The 21,888-nt window shown below is 36.1% G+C and overlaps 1 protein-coding gene across 1 annotated transcript in view; it reads right to left on the reverse strand.

Moving 5' to 3' along the window:
• The window catches only part of LOC123679876 (G protein-coupled receptor kinase 2), a 119,161-nt gene that overhangs the window by 75,897 nt on the left and 21,376 nt on the right, over nucleotides 1-21,888 (reverse strand). The window contains exon 3 of the mRNA XM_045617412.1: nucleotides 7,773-8,329. Coding sequence (XP_045473368.1) covers nucleotides 7,773-8,329 — 557 coding nt within the window. The remainder of the gene's footprint in view (nucleotides 1-7,772; nucleotides 8,330-21,888) is intronic.

Raw genomic sequence — 21,888 nt, forward strand, 5'->3', positions numbered from 1 at the left:
ATTCATTACACTGTACAGGATAAAGAAACAGTGAACCACGAACCCTTGAGTTCCTGAGGGGAATCTCAGACATATTTGTTGTATTTATTTTATTAGCCATAGTTTCGCCAACATTAGCAAAAAATTTATTGAAGTATTCTGCTTTTTCTCCATCACTATTTATATATTCTCCCCTCTCATCAATAACACGGTATTTATTACTCTCAACCCTCCCGAGCGCCGTATTCGTTACCTCATTTATCTGTTGCCAAATTTTCCTATAATTATTGTCCGCTTGTTTAATTTTGTCCTCATAAAATTTATTTTTTGTAACTTTTATAAGACTGTTCAAAAAATTACGATATTTGGTATACTCTGTCCATGACTCAGTAGTTACCTTCTTCAAATATCTTTCCTTCAACCTATCTCTATGTCTTATGGAATTTATTAGTCCCTGTGTCATCCACGGTTTCAACTTAGTATGAACTTTCTGAAACATTCTTTGAACCTTTGAGCATTCTTCGATACTAGCAGAGATCTTTCGGATAAAAATGTCAAATGCATAATTACAATTATCCGAATTGAAAATATCCGACCAGTCTATTTTCTCAAGAATTTTTTTCAATTCACGTTTATTTAAACTAGTTCTGGTCTTTGCTTTAACAAAATTAGCTTTTGCTATTGGATCTCTATTCGAAAATGATAATGACAATGTATAATGATCAGTTAAGTGGGTAGTTATGACATTCGCTGTTATATCAATCTTTCTTATTGCCTCATTAGTAATTTTAACGAAAATGTGATCAATCAGAGAAGAAGAATTCGCAGTTACTCTAGTAGGCCTATCCACATAAGAAAAAAAACCCAGCCCCTGCATTAAATTAACGTATTTGTTGACTCCAATATCAGAAGAATTTAGCAAGTTTATATTTATGTCGCCCATAAAAATATTAATATCAAATTTTCTAAGTGACATCAGGTAATGTTCAAGTTCCATCATATAACCATTCAAATCTAAAGAAGGTGGCCTATAGCATGCAATAAGGCTGTAAGACATTTCATTCAACGAAAATTCTACCTCCAGCAGTCAAACCAAGAGGTTTTTCAGATTTATACCTTCTTGATTTCGAGATGTCGCATACATCGTTTATATTTGACATTTCTCTCGATTCTCGGCTCTCGTGACCTTTCGAGTATAGAACAATAATATTTTATATCAAATAAAACGGCTGATACTTGGACATAATAAGTACAATATTTAGTATAAGTTCCCACAAAATAATAATATCAAACGATATTAAATCAATTTATTTAACTGGTTAATGTATCGGCAATCGGAAACTGCCATCAACATAACCATTGTCAGACAGAAGGTATCCACGCCACACGTAGGAATCATAATCGAAAAGAACCCAAGGAGAATTCGTGTCATCAAGAGAGAATAGCGATATACCGGTTTCACCCTTATTAGGGATAATCAGTACCGCATAATTCTACCCAAGATGACAAACAAACAAAATAGCAGGCACCTTAGAATATTTTATATTCTATGCTCGTAATAATATTCTATACTCTGTCATTATATTCCATTCATTTTATTAAAAATTCGATAGGAACTGAATTGTAATTTAGTTTTAAGACAAAGGCGTATACAGAAAGGCTAATGGGGGAAATAAGAATTTTTTTCATAGAAATAAATGAGAATAAAAGAAGAAAAAGATTAATAAATTTTGACATCTCAAACATTTCGGAGGGGGTTTGAACCCCCAAACCCCCCCCCCCTGGCTACGCCCGTGACTGCATAGGAAATCAACTCATTAATTGCATCGAAGGTGGAGACTTTCTTTCGAAAACTGAACTGATAGTAGGTGATCCTTTTTAAAAAGAAATCAATCTGTTGCATAGCCAAATTTCAATAGGCTTTGAAAGAACTCTTGAAGCAATGGAAGCCATTGACGCCATATAGCCAGATTTATTGAAAAAAAAATTGTGAAAAATTCGACTGATCGAATGGCAAAATTGTATGAATTGGGCTTCAAATTGCTTCTGCATCCACCGTATCCGCCAGATCTGGCCCCCATCGACTTTTTCCTGTTCTCAGACCTCAAAAGAATACTCGCTGGAAAGAAATTTAGCACCAATGAAGAAGTAATCGCCGAAACTGAGGCATATTTTGAAGCGAAAGACAAATTGTACTACAAAAATGGTATCAAAAAGTTGGAAGATCGCTATATTCGCTGTATCGCCTTCGAAGACAACTATGTTGTATAATGAATCGAATTTTGCCAAAAAAATGTGTTTTACTACGGTAGACCGGGAACCTTTCAATTGGCCTGTTAGTTTCTGTTGATGCGTCGATTAGCAACTATAATCGCCGATTCGTCACAGTTCAATTTTCCGCTCAAAAGTATATTCTCAAATATACATAAAAAATATACACTCTAGAAGTCACTGATATAAATTAAAATGGAAATTATAACACAAGGAAAATTGAGCATCTACCATTCGGACTAAAAATAACAAGGAGTAAAAATAGAAAGATGCAAAATTCTAATCATATGTGTCTGATCGAAAACAGCAATGATAAGCTAATCATCTTTCAATAACTTCTTATCTTTCAACTTCGGAAATACTATCAGCGCAATACATTTTTATTGTGCCAGGAAATTTATCAAATCCATGGCATTGATAAGTAGCAGTTTCGCAACCGTTTTCATGTCGTAATTTTGTGAAGATAAGGAAAGTGGATTGGAGACATTATTGGATAAACAACAACGTCAACGACGGCAAACGTAACATGTCAATGTTTTCTATCCCTACGAGCGCTCAAAAGCTCTTGACTTCAAGTCGGTGCTCTCCTCAATTTTCTTCGATTTTTGGATTTTGAAATCTATTGGAATAAACAAGTAAATAAATAAACAAAAAGATAACTGCACGTTTCGGAATTTTAGTATTTTTTATAATACAATTTTTCCTTATAGTCAAAAAATTTACAAATTTATAACTTGCATTTGAGAACATCTCAGGCCTAACTGAACAGAACGTTACTTAGGAAAATTTTACATATGCAAATCATCAATTTACAATTAAAATAACAATTTTCAAGAACTTTATTTTCTCTCAGTTGGTGACTCTAATCAATAAATGATTGCTTTGAATTAAAATGGTCAAATGAGTATACTTGATGAAGGTAACCTAATATAAATATTAGAATTATAACAACATCGAACCAAAAACTTTGCTAACTGATATAGCTTTACTATCTGATAATACTTTTTTGTCTGTACACTTTCAGTGCAGGCCTTTGCAAGAGTAGTAAGGAGAAAATCTTAGGGCCTTCTCGTGTATGCAGAAACATCGACAACCAAGTCAAACTTCATCTCTCGAAGCTCATGATGTTTATTCAGTGTAACTACTTCGACGTTGTTCATTAGGATCTGGGGTTTAGATCAGAACACAGGAGCTCACTTGCGAATACAAATAATGTTTGTGAGTCAAACAAGGATCGGATATTTGTCATATAGCAACATGACAAACTGAATATCCTTTGAGCGGAAACGTTCGGCTGTCATGTCACTCATGCTGCAAACACTGAATTAGAATGTTCAACAACACCCATCATCTTGTGCTGAGTTGTAACGAATTGTATGACGTTTGAATCAGCATCCAATCAAGGGAAAATATGCATCAAAAATTTGTTGGACCGAAATGGAAAAGAAGAACGATATTTCTTCTATTCATTTTAAATGAAATTATGCAAGTTTGAAGATGATGTTTCATCATAGAAACGAACACGAAGACAATTCTCAAATTTTTCAGCATGGTCATTTACAAGGAGAATAGCACCGACACCACCATCTGTATGAGTATATTGTATGAGTTAATTTCATCTATGTAAAGAATTAAACATATATGGTATAAAAGACAATCAGCTGAAATTGATGAAGATCTAGTTAGGGAACAGACCTCAGATGGTTGGGATTTCTAGAGATAATAAAAAATATCCTTTTGACTGTGGAATGTAAAAGGCTTACCACATGAAGTGTTATGCATTGGTGGTTCATTGCAGTGCGACATTATTGTCTATTACTGTATTGTGTCTCCATCAGAGTTGCTCTCGCCATTAGTCGTTGTAGTCTACAGCTCACTTTCCAGTTCCTGGGTTCTAATGAACTCTTGTATCTTTAACGCGGTTACTTCCCCACTACTACAATTCTCTTCTTCAAGCATTTTTGGCATTGGCTAGCGATGGCGAGGCATTACCGCACCAGGTGATCCGGAGTTTCTTTCTCCTTTCCGCAGAATCTGCACTCGTCGTTTTCTGCTAGACTTCTTCTCATGAGGTGCTTCCTGAGGCAGCAATGGACTGTAGGAAATCAAATGAGGAGGTGTAGCATATTCTTGCTGAGATCCAGATACCTCTTAGATCTTGCAATAACAAATGATCCAACGCAGGAAGATTTTGGCAGATTCTTTCGTTTTTTCCCCTTTTTCTCCTGAAACTCTTTCTTGTAGGTACATTAACCTCACAGCAAGGTTCTGGGCCGATGGAAGAAGTTTCTTCCCTTTTCTAGCAAAGAGTGTTTGCCTCTTCTTTGTTTTAATTCCTGAGTGACCAGGAAGCCACACAAACCCAGGTTAGTGTTGTGGATTCACTTATTTTTTTATGAACATGCATGACTGCTTAATGATGGTCAGTTTTTGTGAGATTTTGTTTCTTTTGCTGACAAAACAACCGAAAAAACTAAGATGTAAGCAATAAATTTTATTTTGAAGGTCACACAAATTCAACAAGATATTTCTCAAAAATATCATTCATGCATTTCGTTTCTACTTCGAAAACGAGGTAAAAAGCAAAAATGATTTTCCTGATGTCATCTACAGGACTAAATCTGTTGATCATATGAAACAGACTGTATAAATATAAACGTTACTTTCCATCACTTCTATAGAATTTTCACCTTTCAGTTTTGTCATGAATTGTTGAGGACGAAAGCGGTAATCCTCTAATAAACCAGCTGAACTTCAACCAAGTATTAAAGAATTCGAGACTTTTCCAATTTTCTTTGGATATCATAAATCATTTTATGTCAACCTTACCTCGTCAATTTTGAGAAGGCCGATTGTAGACTAATTTAACTTTGACCGAACCATTTTATGTTATCATCTTTCAGTTCGAACATGTAATTATTCCAATATTGAACTGTTTCAGCATTAACTATTTGGCAGCTGATCATGATCAAAACAAGTTTTATACTTTCTATATTTTAACTAGTAATTTTCTTGGTAGTGAAAAACTATAAAGTATAAAATTTGATTTGAAGTAATTATTCATTATTCTAGATATAGGGTTTGTTAAGTAAATCCCATGATTTTCTGATGAACACCCTGTACATTTTTGCTCCGAACCGCAAACAGTTTTATAATACTACATTTCAGAAGAATCGGAAATGAAAAAGGTTTTTCCGAAAAAAACTTTTTCTACAGAAATACCAAAAAAAACGAGTCTTCGTCTCAACCATTTTTCAAAACAATCTCATCAACTCGTGAACCGTTGAGCTTATACCTAAGTTATGACATAAAAATGAAATTGTCATCAAATAAACTATTTAATGATGCAATAATATACTGGGTGCGCCATTCAAAATGAGAAAGTAGTAGTGTTTCCGGTATAACCAAAAGTTGTAGTGGCCTGAAAATATTTTAGGGAGGAAGATCATTGGCTCAAACCCTGATATGCAAATTTTCAGAACAAAATTATAATTTGATTTCCATAAACGTTTAATATGCTATCGCGGGAATCACCCAGTATATGTGGTCACAAAGACGCACCTTCATATCAGCGATTTTTCTTTTTTTCGATATTTTGCTTGATTATTATATGTTATTCTTCTTGAGAGGGAACACCACCACGTGGCTGCTCAGTTCAGAATATTTCTTCTTACAAATCACCAATTTTTTGGGGTTTTCACATAATTTCCTTAAACAATAATCCACATGTAAGAAAGTAAATAAATCATTACAAAAGGGGTAAAACTAAATTATGTAAAAGTCGTACTACAGTGCTGCCATCTACTTATTTCCTTGGAAAAAGAAAAAAATTATATTAACGTACACCGTACAAAGTTCGGTAATCAGGAGCGCCAGAGGGAAAATGAATTTTGACGATACGCGAAAAACCACGCGGTGGTAATCCCTCTTATGAGGAGACATTTTCCAATATGATGGCGCTCCATTTCATTTCTGATTTATATGGTCAGGAAATATTTGGAATGGCAATAAGGGGTTGTCCATTAATCACGTGATCTTTTTTTAGCATTTTTTAACCCCCCCTCCCCCATTGGTGATACGTAGTGAGGTTTAAGACCACCCCCCCTCCCCCTTCTCAACATCACGTGTATTTTTAGTACCTACAACGAATCTTAAAATTTTCTGAATATTATCTTAATTTAAGTACAGGTATAAACTATAATCTTTCTTCTGAAATTAAGGACCATAATAAAAATGTCTACACTAGGTTGCAAGTTTTTTTTGATTGCCATAACAATAATAATAAACGAAGAGTGTAATCATAGGAAAAATATGTATTGTTCTAGTATATGAATATATTTAATGTAGTCAAGGTCACTACACGCCGCGCCGTGCCGCTTAATATTTGTTTAAAAATCGCGCGTTTGACGAAAAAATAAATACACGTGATCTCTTACTACACCCCCCCCCTCCCCCTTGTGATATTTTCGTGATTTTTATCAAACCCCTCCCCCCCCTTTCAAGCATCACGTGATTAATGGACAACCCCTAATGGAATGGGCGAGGTGAAATTAATGGCACTTCGATCTCCTGACTTTCGACAATTTTCAGATCAATGAAAGAATTAATGGCGTATGAGAAACCAATAGATAAAAAATATGTACTTATTTCACTGGTACCTCGACACCTTAAGGGCCAGTTTCTGAATCCATGTAAAGGCTGTTTTATTAGAAAGTCGCCTTCATATTGAAAGTGACACAGGTTTCATGAACATATTCCGACCGTCTTTTAGAGAAAGCTTTCTTTTATTCGTAAGTGTTGAATTTTCTAGGGCTACTTTGAGAACTAGTGATTTATTGTCTGCATTTGGTGATATTCCATAGAAATTGAAATTTTATTGAATTGTATTGAAATGGAAATGAAATTTTGTGGATAAAGTGGAAGTAAATGAAGGTCCTTAATTTGAAATATGATAAACTGAACCAAAAAAGTTTGTGTGGTGGAGAAAAATGTGTGATGGGAAGGACACAACAGAATGAGTTTATGTTATGTAGTCATAGAGAATGTGTGGAGAAAAGGATTATTTTCTTGCCATAAAGGGCCAATATCGGGACTTTATGAGGAAGGACACTTCAAACCTTTTTTTAACCTTAAAACTGGTTTATGAAAAACGTTTCATTTGTACAGGAAACTTCTCATGGAAAACGGGACTTTATTTACGTTTATCAAACTGCCATAAAACTTGTAGTGACTCTATCTGCTCACATATGGCGCTATGGCTGTAGGAGCCACACTACATCGGCCCCGGCGGATTTAAAAGGGTCGCTGCGTTGCAACAGAGTCACTTCTCCACGATGGTGTGAGAAGATGTGTCTTAGGCAGAGATCGCTGGATTGCCTAACCGACGAGTCCACCAGCGATCTCGGGACGAAACACTAAACCCTTGGGTGAAGGCGCACCTTGTAACTTGGCTCGAGAACAACTCGCCAAAGACCTAAAAGGTCTCGATAATTTAATGCAGTGTGTTTGATTGCTTTTCTTACCTGACACGCGCACACCTCCCCGAAACCGCCCTTCCCCAGCACTCTGTACATCCTGAAAGTCTTATAGGTAATGGGCTGTCCCTCCAGCCACTTCCACTGCAGGTACCTGTGAAAGTACATGGAGTTCGTGAACTCGCGAAACGGATCGGCACTGAGTAGAGACTTCACGGCGTGCGCGCAGGGCGCGAACATGTCCTTGCAATGTCCGTTCGTGGGTTTCGCGGCGTCCACCACCACGACAGGGTTGACCACCTCGCCGGAAGGCTTCTCGGTACCGTTCTCGGCGATCTGAGGTAGGACTTCGGCGATCGTGGACATGGCCACCTTGAACTCGGCCGGCATGGAGACGCCGTTCTCGGCGCCCTCGGCGTTCAGGAACTCCTTACGGATGGCGCCGGCCAGCTCGATCTTCTGCTCGTCGGTCTCGACCTCGTAGCGTTTGGCGGCGTCGAGGAACTTGAGGCATCTGTGGTACTCGGGACGTTGCACCTCGCACCATTGTTCGAATAGGAGCCTTCCGATGGGTTGCTGGTCGACTATGTACTCGTAGGACACGTCTGAAAGAGGAGGAATGTTTGTTAGATATGTCCAAATCAATAGTAGGAAAATTATAAATTTTAAGGTCTGAAGATTCATTTCCTTGTGAGGTCATATTGTACTTGATTTTCACAGGATTTTAGGAAAGTGGGTTATCCAAAACTAAAACCAACTAATGCCAACGTTTCGCGGATATATTTCCACTTCTTCAGGGCAAAGTTGAAACTTATGTTTTCCACATAAAAGATCTTAATATGAGCTGTTTCAATTTGCTCAACAAGCTCATATTAAGATCTTTTATGAGGAAAACATAAGTTTCAACTTTGCCCTGAAGAAGTGGAAATATATCCGCGAAACGTTGGCATTAGTTGGTTTTAGTTTTGGATAACCCACTTTCCTAAAATCCTGTGAAAATCAAGTACAATATAAATTTTAAGTTTTGGAGAATGATCTAGTGCAGCCATTGTCAGCTTGCACTCTGCGTATAAAACATGTTTGGGGTAGCGCGTTTTCGAGGGGATTAGATATTAAAACACTGATGGACGACAGACGACAACTTCATTGTGGTACTGCACTTGGAAACATCCTTGAATACTCTACTAACTCAACTGGTCATTACCTCGTAACTCCATTGCAAACATAAAATCATATTGTTCACCGTGAATTTCTTCTTCCTTTTCTTATTCTCTAAGATGTATGCCTGCGCAATGGTATCATGGTGCGTGCACACTAATTAGGGTAGGGGAAATATATTCTCTATTGTATCTGTATTGTATCCCTATGAACGAGACACTTTTGTGCACAAGTACCACGAAAGACCATTGTTACACTAATACAGGTACATTTATATTAAGTATTTTGACACAGATTTTAGGCTAATTCAGCTCCTTTTTGAAACAATGTTTGCTCTTCCATTGTGGGATAAATCGCAGGTTCTGCCTGCTAAACTTAAGCTGGCAGAACCAACATGCTGATTGATTTTTAATGGATAATCTCCAATCTGATTATTACCTACACCATAGTTTAGACTCACTTTATAGACTTATAAACGAATCCACTTGATTCATTTTTTTTTTTTTAAATTGAAATCTTGAAATGTGTTCATCAATGAAAACAACAATTGCGGTAATAAAAAAACCGATATTAAAGGTCTTAGCAACATCTTAAGTTGTAGAAGGCTGTATCATAGATAAACTAGTTAGTTTGTCTATGGTGGTAACTCTTTTATGCAGTGACATCACCATAATACGCTCTATTAGTGATGACGTCACACACCGCTAGTTTAGTTTTCCTGTCAGTGTTCGGAATCCAAACAAACAAATTGTCATTCAAATTAATACGTTGTCGTTGAAGAAATTGCCTTATTTTGATAAGATTATTTAAGGAACAATTTTACTATTAATTGATAGATAGAAGGCACGAGATTAATGCCAGTAAGTTCGAACTTGAAGTTCAACTAATAAACACGGCTTTTTACAAAATCTTGGGAATGATACAGGATTCAAACTTACTGTTATTAACCTCGTTCCTTCTTTCTATCAATTAATACTGAAATCGTTCCTCAAATACTCTTATTTATAAAAATAAGCCAATTCCTTCAACGACACCGTACTAATTTAAATGACAATTTATTTGTTTGGATTCCGAACACTGACAGGAGAACCAAAAATGGCGGTGTGTGACGTCACACTAATACAGCGTATACCGTGATAGAATGGAGCGTTTCAGCGGGAATTTTGAAAACTTTTTTTATTTACGTATTTTTTATTGGTACTTTCTATATGTTTCCATGAAAATATTTAGTTTTTCGTGTTTATATAGGGCTTATCAACAAATTAAAAGCAATTTCAAAATATAGGCAACATCCCTATAATAATATTTGGTTCTGCGCGTAAGTACAGAACGCCGATAAATATTCCCAACTGCAAGGCAATTCTACGAGTATATTACGGTATAGAACCACGTAGGATCTGTACAGAATACAAATTTCGATAATTAGAGACGCGGTGACGAAATGACAGAGCGATCTGTAGGGAACGATCCCTAAAAAAAGAACACCGACTTCTCCATTAGACGGAATGTTCAAAGCACTCTGTGGGTGTTGGCTTTTATTGATTAGAACTCCTTCGTGATTGCCACGTTTCATCCGCGAATTATTGAAACCATATCTACTTCCCTTACTGGAGTGATGGAAATTCTACACGAGCTAATGTTCGATCTAACGAAGCATGTGGAACTTTGTACGCTTCCGCTGTCGATTTTGATTGGCACTTTGATTTTCGGGTTATTACATAATGCGTGTTTCTTTGGGAAGATTGTTGAGAGGCACCGTAAGAAAAAACACTGATGTTAATTTGTTATGGTTTACAGTTTGATAATCGAGCCATTTACAGTAAAAAAAAATTAGAATTCTGAGAGGAAGCTCTATAGAAGGTTTTCCAATAAGACCAGTGCTCAACGCGCGTTTACAAGTAAATCATTTTTGTGTTCAATTCCAGTTTATTATTCACACTTCCATACATTTCAAGCTCAGAGTAATTAATATACATAGAGGGAGCATATGTCATTTTCAGTAAGGAAATTTTGTCCCCAACATAAACTATCAAATTTGACACAGAGCGCGCGGAAATGAAAACATATCATTGATACGATATTTCACCCAATTCACGAGTTTCTCCACAAAGAACGGCACTTCTTATGTCCCATAGTGAATCAACGTTTCATATGAACTTAACATATATCGAGATGAATACCTAAATTTATCGGAAATTCAGAAAATAAACTTCAACCGCGCCAAACGACGTGAAACAACGGATGACACTAGGAGAGCAATAGTTGCCAAACTTTGGATTTCAGCAGGTAGATACAGGAAATAATAAATATTCTGCATACTATGAATTCGACAATTAGGAAAAATATCGGATTCCAAATATTCGAATTTGCATATTTGATTTAGAATCACTAAAATAAATATATTTCAATCAATATAATATACATTCATATGGATATAGTACAAATGTGGATTTGAAAATATTACACAACCCGACAAGATAATCTAACCATGTTGGGGACATGTAAAAATTGCTTATATTCCCTCTATCTATGTTAATTACTCTATGATTTCAAGCTACAATCAACAAGTTGATCGGTCAATCAAAGTTTTATGAAACCCATCGTTAGTCTGCTGGTCTCTACACTCAAGTGTAAAAAAAGCAACAAGTTGATATTTATTTGGTAAAAAATAATTGTAAATACCTACTACTTTCCACAGTATTATGAAAAGTAGTAAGAGTTTACAATTATTTTTTACCAAATCAATATGATTTTCCATCAAGTAAGGACTGAATCAAAAATAAAAAGTTGATATTTAGTAAAATTTGAAATCTCATAGTTTCTTATTTTCAGCTCGATTTTCGAAATTCTTTCAGTAAATTGTAGTTAAAATTATTAATTTCAACTTACATATTCAATATTTTATTGCTGGCTTATTATTATTATTACAATAGAGAAGGGGGGAGGCCGAAGCCTAATTTGTCACTATACAAGGTTGATCAGTTCATTTGTCCCTAAAAATAAACATGTGGACTCAAAGCCATTAATCAAAAAACAAAATGTTGAGAAGAAATGGATCTTGATGGAACTTGATAATTTGAAAAAAAATTTGAGCAGGAAATTATTTCACAGGATGTTTCAAAATTAGGGTTTAACAGCAAACTTCTGATTAACCCTGTATAGTAACTAATAGGTCAGAATTGAATATGAAATTAATAATTCCATCTATAGTTCAATGACAAAATTGAGCAAAAAATAAGAAAACTATGAGACTTCAAATTTTACTAATTATCAACGTTTTGCGTTTTCTACAACTGAGTGTATATGTCCCCAAAATGTGTTACTTTAAAGCGTTTCAAGATGAAATTATATTATTTGCATTTCTTAATTCTTCGTACTATCAACATACTAAGTGCGAAGGACCTGATCTCATTAGATTCAGAAAAAGTCACGTGTCAAAATAATAAAGTGCTGACATCTAGACGTCACATCCAAGAGACCGTTTATGTCGATCACGTGGGCAGAATACCACCGGACGTTTTCATATGAAAACGGAAACGACCCCGAAGAAAATCAGGGAAAACCCAGTCGGGTAATTATCTTTTATTTCTCTTTCTATTATCCCCGTGAAAGCAGCATTTTCCGCCGATTCATTACGGGTTCTGTGCACTGAGCGCCCAAATTTATCTTCATTTATGGTTGAAGTAAACTCACCGACGTCAACGGCATTTTTAATTGGCGTTCAACGACAACGAAATTGTCATCTCGAGTTTCCCAAGGAAATAGGGGTCACTAGGTAAGTTCAAAGGATAGGAGCTTTCTTCACCACCGAATCTCTACTCTTGAATGTACCTCCTACAACGTTTAAATGACTTGAATTTTCTAATTACCAAAGCGAAATGTGTGATAAAACTATTGAAGAAGATGTAGCAAAAATAGAGGAGTATTTATTGCCACAAAAATCTCGTTAAATTTACGAAAAGTCCTTCAAGGATTGTGATTGGTGTCTGATGAAACAAATGAATTGAATTAATAGCGAGACTGTGTTGCAAATGTATTTTTCGAGGACCTCTAAGAAAAGTGACATTTTACACCCTAATTTCCGACTGAAATAGTAATTGACGTAACAAGTCCGGAGAATAGGGTTTTTTTGGAAGAATAGACAAAAAAAAACCATTTTCGGGCGTGTTGCGTACAATATTTTTTCGGCAACCATGTAAAATAACACTATCGCTGCTGCTTTCCATATTTTATTGCGATTGCGATCAAAAAACATGCAAATTTTTGACAACTAATTTCATATGAACTGTCAGCCGTTATCTCGGTTGCTATGGATTCTATGATTCTTTTCCGGCCTAGTCCGGGAAGTACGTACTTTCCGGACTAGGCCGGGAAATGCTACTTTCTCAGATAAAAAGCGTCCGGGAAGTGAGCACTTCCCGGACGGTTGCCGAAAAAATCTATTATTGAAAGCAAGTTTTTTTCGTCCGTGAACACTTTTTGTCCGCTGTGCTTACTACGATACGGCAAATCTTAGTTACCATAAATTTCCGAAACATATTGCATTTTCAAAACACAAAGCGTACAAAGCGAAAAAATTTAGGGTATTTAGTCGAGATGAAATAAACAAATTCAATGGTGAGAGTGAAGAGATTGCAACCTAGACGACTTAAGTTCAAACCCCGATATCCTCACACGAACTCTAAAAAAGTCCAGACAGACCAAGTTTGGCAAACGGTTCTTCTCAGAACCAAACAATCAGTCCTTCTCAGGACCAACACCCTGAAGACGGCAGGCGAATGCTTGCCGAAACGTCGGAAACAACCAAACGCAAAGGTGATAGAAACAGCTCAATAAACTATCTAACATACATATAGTCCATCAACAATATCAAGACAACAATTAAATATAGCATATTTTCTCTTTGCGATTGTGTATCATCTTTGACGCGCGCTCAAACTTAACTGAGTCAACTAATCACAAAACTGTCAGAAACATTTTTGTAGTTTTAACTAGTGTGGTACCAATACATCGAGCTTTTCGAGACCAGCCTTATGTAAATAGTTCCAAACGGTTTTTTGAGCAATCTTTAGCTCATTGGGAATCGAAACAGAGCTTACATGAAGGTCGGACTCGTCAATATCCATGATACTATCGACATTTTCGACAATTGGCCTTCCAGTGCGTGGTACATCTGTGACATCGAAATTACGGGAACAGAAGCGACGAAACCAAAATTGCGCGTCATTGGCTGTTACTAGAGTTGCACAAGTTTGGCTTGAATGTTTGAGATTGACTTGAAATAAAGTCAAACTCAAGTCAATCCTTCTGACAAATGATTCAAGTCAAATCAAACTGGATAGTGGTTACAGGTTTGAGAACTCAAACTGTATGTCAAACTAGTTTGAAAATAATTCATTCATGTTAAATATAGTAAGTCGGTACAACAAATACCTACATTTATTTAAAACAAAAAGAAAATACATTATTTCAAACTTTTTTTAATAAATTCCAACTTGTCTCCTAAAAATTCTGTGTGAAAAGTTAAACTTTTACTTTAGTGCTTCTCGCAAATTAAGTGAATGCTGTGAACAAGAAATCTGATACTACAGCCCCTGTTAATAAAAATTACAAGTACAATAAAACAATTACAATTTGCGGAGTAGAAGAAAACAGGTTCAGACAATACGATATTCAACTTCACTGTTTGAAGAAGTTTGATTACAAGCCAAACCTAAAGATGCAGAAATCAAGTCAAGTCGAACTTTCTCACATAAAAAGATCGATTTTCAAGTCAAGTCAAGTTTGTGAGTAAAATCAAACTAGTTTGACTTGAATGCATCTCTAGCTCTTACATTATCAGGACCATAAATACGATTACATTTAGCCACCTGCATTTTCGCCTTAATCGAAGAAAAACTGTTAAATATAGCGTTTTTTGCTTGTATCAATCTTTGACGCTCGCTCAAACTAAACTGAGTCAACTAATCACAAAACTGTCGGAAAAGGTTTTGTAGTACGAAATCTCATATTTCTAACGCCATCTAGTAAAACCGGGTTGGACTTATACAACGCGATATACAGATTAAAAAGCCATCTATTGTAAAAATAATGGATTTCTTTTTATTACATTTAAAATTGAAAAAAAATTGTTAGAAAAAGAATTATAAAAAAAAATTTTTAAACAGTTTCAAAATGTCTGAACTTCCATAATTTATGTGTATCAGTATATATAGGATAATTATGCCTATTAGGAAATGATATCATGACCAGTTTTCAAGAAATTCCAGCAACAGCAGAGTCTTCGATATCATTGTCCCATAAGTCACACTTATGCCTCTTGTATCTACTAAGGAAATCTCGTGTAGTTTAAACAGTTTATCACAATCTAAACATTTCCTTTCGTAGATAACCGACTCGGAAATTCACCACTATTTATCAGGCCCACAGTCTCGTCCGGAATCACGAAGAGGAAAGAGTTTTCGCTCCCGAACACGTCCCTACCTATTTGCCGGAGCATTCCCAGGATTTATGCGAGTTCTCGGGCGCGAGATCTCTTCGCCGAAGGCGGCGAAACCCCCGAAGAGAAATGAAAGGTACTCCCCCGCACGTCGTGGAATGTCCCATTAGATAACGAGAAACAGACAGGGGAGGCGGGAGGGGCAGGAACGAGGTAGAGGTCTAGGAGAAAAGTGGTCTGCGAGCTGTGTGAGGGAGTATCGGAAAACAGGGTGTGGTGGCTACGGAGAAGATGCTGGGCGACCACCGCCTCCGGCTCGATTCAGTTTCGAATATTCTTGTCGAATATTGAGGTATTGTGAATCGTTATACAGAGTGATTCAAAAGTACTTTGACAAACTCCAGGAGGTGATTCCTCACGATATTCTGATATGAATTGTCCAAATAAATTTTAGGTGTACAACTTTGCTTCCACCGTTTTGCAATAAATGACTGTAGCGGTAAGTGGTAGTCGAAATAAATAGATCGTAGATCTACATACAATAAGCTTAAAATTTTGTAAATATATCGCTATCGAAATGTTAGTCGATTTGTGTCTGCATAATAAAGTTTTTCTCGATTAAACATGTCAGCTTACGGGCCAAATTCTCGTCATTTGTAGGAGGTTTCAATTTCTGTTAATATGAAGAAATCTGTGGTTGAGGCTCATCGAATGCTCTCTAATACCCATGGTGAGGCCGCTATTAGTGAAAAAACGTACTGAGAGTGGTTTTAACGCTTCAAGAACGATTATTTTGATCTCGGAGACCAGCATGGCGGTGGAAGAGAGAAGGTTTTCGAAGATGCAGAATTGGAGGCATTACTTGATCAAGACTCGTGTCAAACGCAACAAGAATTGGCTGGATCATTGGGAATGAAGCAACAAGCAATTTCTAATCGCCTGAAAGTCATGGGAATGATTCAGAAACAAGGAAATTTAGTGCCGTACGAGTTGAAGTCGAGAAATGTTGAACGCCGTTTGTTTGCTTGAGAACAGATAGTTGCAAGGCTAAGACGGAAGAGATTTCTACATCGCATTATGACTGGACGAAAAATAGGTTCATTGCGATCATCCCAAGCGTAGAAAATCATGGGAATATGCCGGCCATGCTCCCACGTCGAATGCCTAACCGAATATTCACGGTTCCAAGGTAATGCCCAGTTGAGTTGAGTTGTTGAAACCGACTGAAACAATCAGAGGCGATCATTATCGGACGCAATTAATGCGTTTGAGTCAAGCATTGAAAGATAAACAGGCGCAATACAACGAGAGACATGATGATGTGATTTTAAAGCAAATATGGCTGGTGGGGTAGGACTTCCCATTTCAACGTTTCCAAATATGTCTTGACCACTTGGGTTCGAGCATTGTCATGCTGTGAAATCACTTCAAATGTACAAAAACAAATACCTTTTGTCCAAAAAAAGTATAAACCTCAGATGTTGCTAAGGCTTTTAATATAGGTTCTTTCATTAACGCAATGCTTTCGCAATATGGAATCGAGCATTGTCATGCTGTAAAATCACTTTATCAAGTCTCCCGTTGTATTGCGGCCGCTTGTCCTTCAATGCTCGACTCAAACGCATTAATTGCGTTCGATAACGATCGCCTGAGATTGTTTCAGTCGTTTTAAACAACTCATAACACACTACGCCGAGCTGGTCCCACCAAATACTGAGCATGATCTTGGAACCGTGAATATTCGGTTTGGCCGTAGACGTGGAAGCATGGCCGGAATATCCCCTATGATTTTCTGCGATTTGGATTTTTCTAATGAACCCATTTTTCGTCTCCAGTCACAATGCGATGCAGAAATGCTTCCCATCTTCGCCTTGCAAGCAGATTCCCATGACTTTCAGGCATTTTGATATGGTTTGTTGCGTCACCCCCAATGATCGTATTAATTCTTATTGCGTTCGACTCGAGTCTTGATCGAAAAACTTCTCTCTTCCACCGCCATGCTGGTCTTCGACGTCTAAATCACCATTCTTTAAGCGTTGAAACCACTCTCGACACATTATTTCACTAATAGCAGCCTCACCATAGGTATTTGAGAGCATTCGATGAGCCTCAGCCTCAGATTTCTTCATATTAAAGTAGAAAATTAAAACCTCCCGCAATGACGAGAATTTGGCTCGTAAGCTGGCATGTTTAATCGAGAATAACTTTATAATGCAGAAACAAATCTAGTGATATTTCGATGGCGTTATGTTTACAAATACCTATGCTTATTGCATGACATCTAAAACTGCGGAAGCAAAGTTGTACACCTATTAGAATAACAATTATTTCTAGCTTTTGCCATAATTTCTTATTAGTCAAAAGTTCGAGGAGAATATAAAAAAAATTGATGACAGCTCTGAATTGAAGACATGAGCTTTTCAACATACTTTGGACGAGTATTCTTGGGGTACATTTCGGAGCCAACGTGTGTTTCCAAGAAAACGCAAAAAAAAATGCAAACAGCATCATTGGTCTTTTTATGGATTTCCAAACAAACCATACGAGGAATCCACCTCAAGAATTAAGCCACTCATACGGATCGGTCACCAAACAAAAGAAAAGTCAGCGCGATATATTCATGATACATACACGAAAATCCTCAACTTTTATTCGATGTAAATATTTACGAGTTCAATACTCGGGTGGAACATAACCACTTTGTATGTTTAGTTGAATATTTGTATTCGGAAAAGGAAAATCGAATATGAGAATCCTGATTCGCTCCGGCGTCGATTCCGGTTGTTTCGTACGTTTTATCGTCGCAAGGGCGTAGAAATGGGGGGTACTGGGGGTAATTACCCCCTCCCAAGATTTTCGAAATACATAATTTCAGAAATCTTGCAAAGACGAAGAACGAGAATTTCTTCATAAAATGAACCAATTATAATCATTTTACTTTCCTTTGAAATCGATAGGTCAGTAAAAAATCGGGCCCCTTTACGATTTATGAGTTTATTATCGCTTTCAAGATGAGTACTTTTTTGCACTACGAGCTCGTCTTTGTCCGAGGTTTATTATTTTCCTTTATCTATCTGCTTTCTCGACATCGCCCCTTATATGCCATCTAAGATTTTTGCATTCGTCATCGGTATACACTTACCCGTTGTTTTCGGTTTTTTGTATCATGCTCGTCACACAATTTCAATATGTAGTTCTCAAAGAACTGAACTGAGTAATTCGCATCGGAAAATTTTCTGGGCTATGTTATACAATTTATTGTGTTTCATTCAAATTGCAATTTATTTGTTTGACTATATCTACATAGGAGGTAAAAATGAAAATGACAGATTTGTCTGATCATTTCAAGAAAAAAAGTCCTATTAGATGAGTCCGCAAATGCTTGTTTTTGAGAAACAGGTGTTGAAGTTCAAGTTTTTCCTTCATAGCACCTTCCCTTCACAAGATATTTAACTTGAATTGGCATAGATATTCCAATTTAAAGTTTTCATAATGTGATATCCTAATTTTGAATGCAAATCTACAGGGTGAATTTTTTCTGGAAGGTGCTCGCTTCTCTCCTCCAGAATAATTTTTGTGTGAATCACTGGCAGTTCAGAAAAATTCAAAAAGAAACTCTGGTTCGTACTTCACTTTTTATTTGTTATAGATAGTTTTGTCGTATCTGCAATCGATTTCGAGAAAAAAATTCAAACAGCTCTCTATAATAATTCTCAGGAAAATCTAAATCATTATTAAGATCCAGTTAGGTATTGTGATAAATAAAAAAAATATAAGTTAAGTTAATTATTTACCAACTCTGTAGCGAAGATTAATAAAGATTCGATAAACTGGTTAAAAATCACAAAAAGTAGGACTACATGAAACACCCTTTATCTCGAAAACAAAGCGTTTGCGAGCTCATGTTTATGGGCCATATTATTTTTAAAATTATCCAAGGAATCTGTCATTTTCCTTCGTTACTACAAATCAGGAACACCCAAAATAAGATAAGAACAATCGAAGTGGTAATAAAAAAAAATTATTTCGAGTAATTTGGTTCAAACTTCGATATCAAACCTCTTTTCCTCACACACACTGTGTCCGTAAAGTATGGAACAAATTCATTTTTAGATAAACAGAACATTTTAAGAAATAATCCTGAAACATGTCGATTATTTATTTTAATTTACCGTATTTTGAAATAATAATCTAATATACCGGGTGAATTACTTTCGTGTAATGACGTTACCGTCATTTTTTTGAATGGAACACCCCCATTTTGTCTCAATTTTCCGATTACTCTAGCTGAGCTGAATTCAAAAATGTATCACATGTTGATTTCAATTGGTACAGGTTGGACAAAAATACAATAGTTTTGTGTGTGCTCATAAAGTAACGCGTAACGTTCTTTATTAGTTGAATTAACAATATTATTAAAAATACTTATTGTCTAGCGGCAATTGGTTTGAATGTAACACCCTGTAGTTTTTTACATTTTTAGATCAATAAAAATAAGAATGACATTTCACAAAACTTGAGGACTATTTTTTTTTCAAATTGATAAGAAATAATTTTTTTCATATTCTGTCTGCTAGACCACAAATACCAAACATGTTTGGAAACAGCTCATTTTTATTAATCTAAAAATGTAACAAACTACAGGGTGTTATATTCAAACCAATTGCCGCTAGACAATAAGTATTTTTGATAATATTATTAATTTAAATAATGAATAAAGAATGTTACGCGTTACTTAATGAGCACACACAAAACAATTGTATTTTTGTCCACCCTGTATCAATTGGAATCAGCATGTTATACATTTTTGGAATCAGCTCAGCTAGAGTAATCAGAAAATTGAGACTAAATGGGGGTGTTCCATTTGAAAAAATTACGGTGACGTCATTACTCGAAAGTAATTCACCTTGTATATTAGATTATTATTTTAAAATACGGTGAATTAAAATAAAAAATCGACGTGTTTCAGGATTATTCCTTAAAATGGTCCGTTTAGCTAAAAATGATTTTTTTTCGATTACCCCCCCCCAAGAAAAAAAAAGATCTACGCCCTTGTATCGTCGACCCTCTTCCTTCGTCCTCCCTACGTACCGATGGAATGGAAATTGGGACCAGATCTGCATCGTTATTTTGCATTCGGTGGATACGAATAGGACTGTATTGTTGTGGGATGAAAGTTATGGAAGGAATTGCAAATGAAAAAAAAAAGTCCCTATACACCGCGTTATGTTTGAACGTAGCATGGGATAGGGACACGTACAACTTGCAAATTTAGTAAGCGAAATTTGTACATGAAATTACACTGTCTGCAATAAAAATTCGCATTCAAATTGTAACGGTACAAAATGCAATATTTCTTTTAGTTCACGCCTGTGTTGCAAGCGATGTTGATACCTTGAAAGCCTTGCGATGGCTCTATAGTTTTTATCATCATGAACTCGACAAACATATACAGGGTGAGTCAAAAGTGCTCGATGAAACTACAAAAACTTTCCTGAAAGTTTTGTGATTAGTGGACTCAGTTTAGTTTGAGCAAACGTCCGAGATGGACACTAGGAAAAAGAAAATACGCTGTATTTTACTGTTTTCATTCGATAAAGGCGAAAATGCAAATCCCAAGGCTGTGAATGTGGATAGTGTTCCCGTGATTTCGATGTCACAGATTTACTGGATGTACTACACACTGGAAGACGAATTGTCGAAAATGTCGATTATATCATAGACATTGTCGAGTCGGACCGTCATGTGAGCACAGTTTCGATTACCAAAGAGCTAAAGATCTAAAACCGTTTGGAACTATTTAAATAAGGCTAGTCTCAAGAAGCTCGATGTATGGGTACCACACAAGTTACAACTACAAAAACTTTTCTGAAAGTTTTGTGATTAGTTTAGTTCATAGAGTAATAAACATATATAGAGGTAGTATACGCAATTCTACAGAGTGGGTTTTGAGTATGGAACGCCTCAATTATCTCATTTAAGATTTTAGGGGTTTTGGTCCACTCGCTCACAGGATTGATATAAATTGATTGGAACTAGCCATAGAGTAATAAACATAGATAGAGGAAGTATACGCAATTTTTACATGTCCCCAACATGGTTAGATTACGTTGTCGGATTGTGATATATTTTCAAATACAAAATTTGTTATATCGTTATGAAGGTATATTATATTGAATGATTATATTTATTTGAGTGATTCTCAATAAAATATGCAAATTTGAATATTTGGAATCCGATATTCTTCCCAATTGTCGAATTTATAGTATGCAACATATTTATTATTTTCTGTATCTACCTGCTGAAATCCAAGGTTTGGCAACCATTGCTCTCCTAGTGCATCCGTTGTTCATCTTCGTTTGGCGAGCTCGGAGTTTCTTTTCTGAGTTTCTGATATATTTAAGTATTCATCTCAATATATTTTGAGTTGATATGAAACGTTGATTCACTATGGGACATAAGGAGTGCGTTCTTTGTGAAGAAACTCGCGAATTGAGTGCAATATCGTATCACTGATACGTTTTCATTTCCGCGCGCTTCATGTCAAATTTGATAGTTCATGCTGGG

The sequence above is a fragment of the Harmonia axyridis genome, chromosome 5, assembly GCF_914767665.1.
Source record: "Harmonia axyridis chromosome 5, icHarAxyr1.1, whole genome shotgun sequence".
Taxonomy (NCBI): Eukaryota; Metazoa; Arthropoda; class Insecta; order Coleoptera; family Coccinellidae; genus Harmonia; species Harmonia axyridis.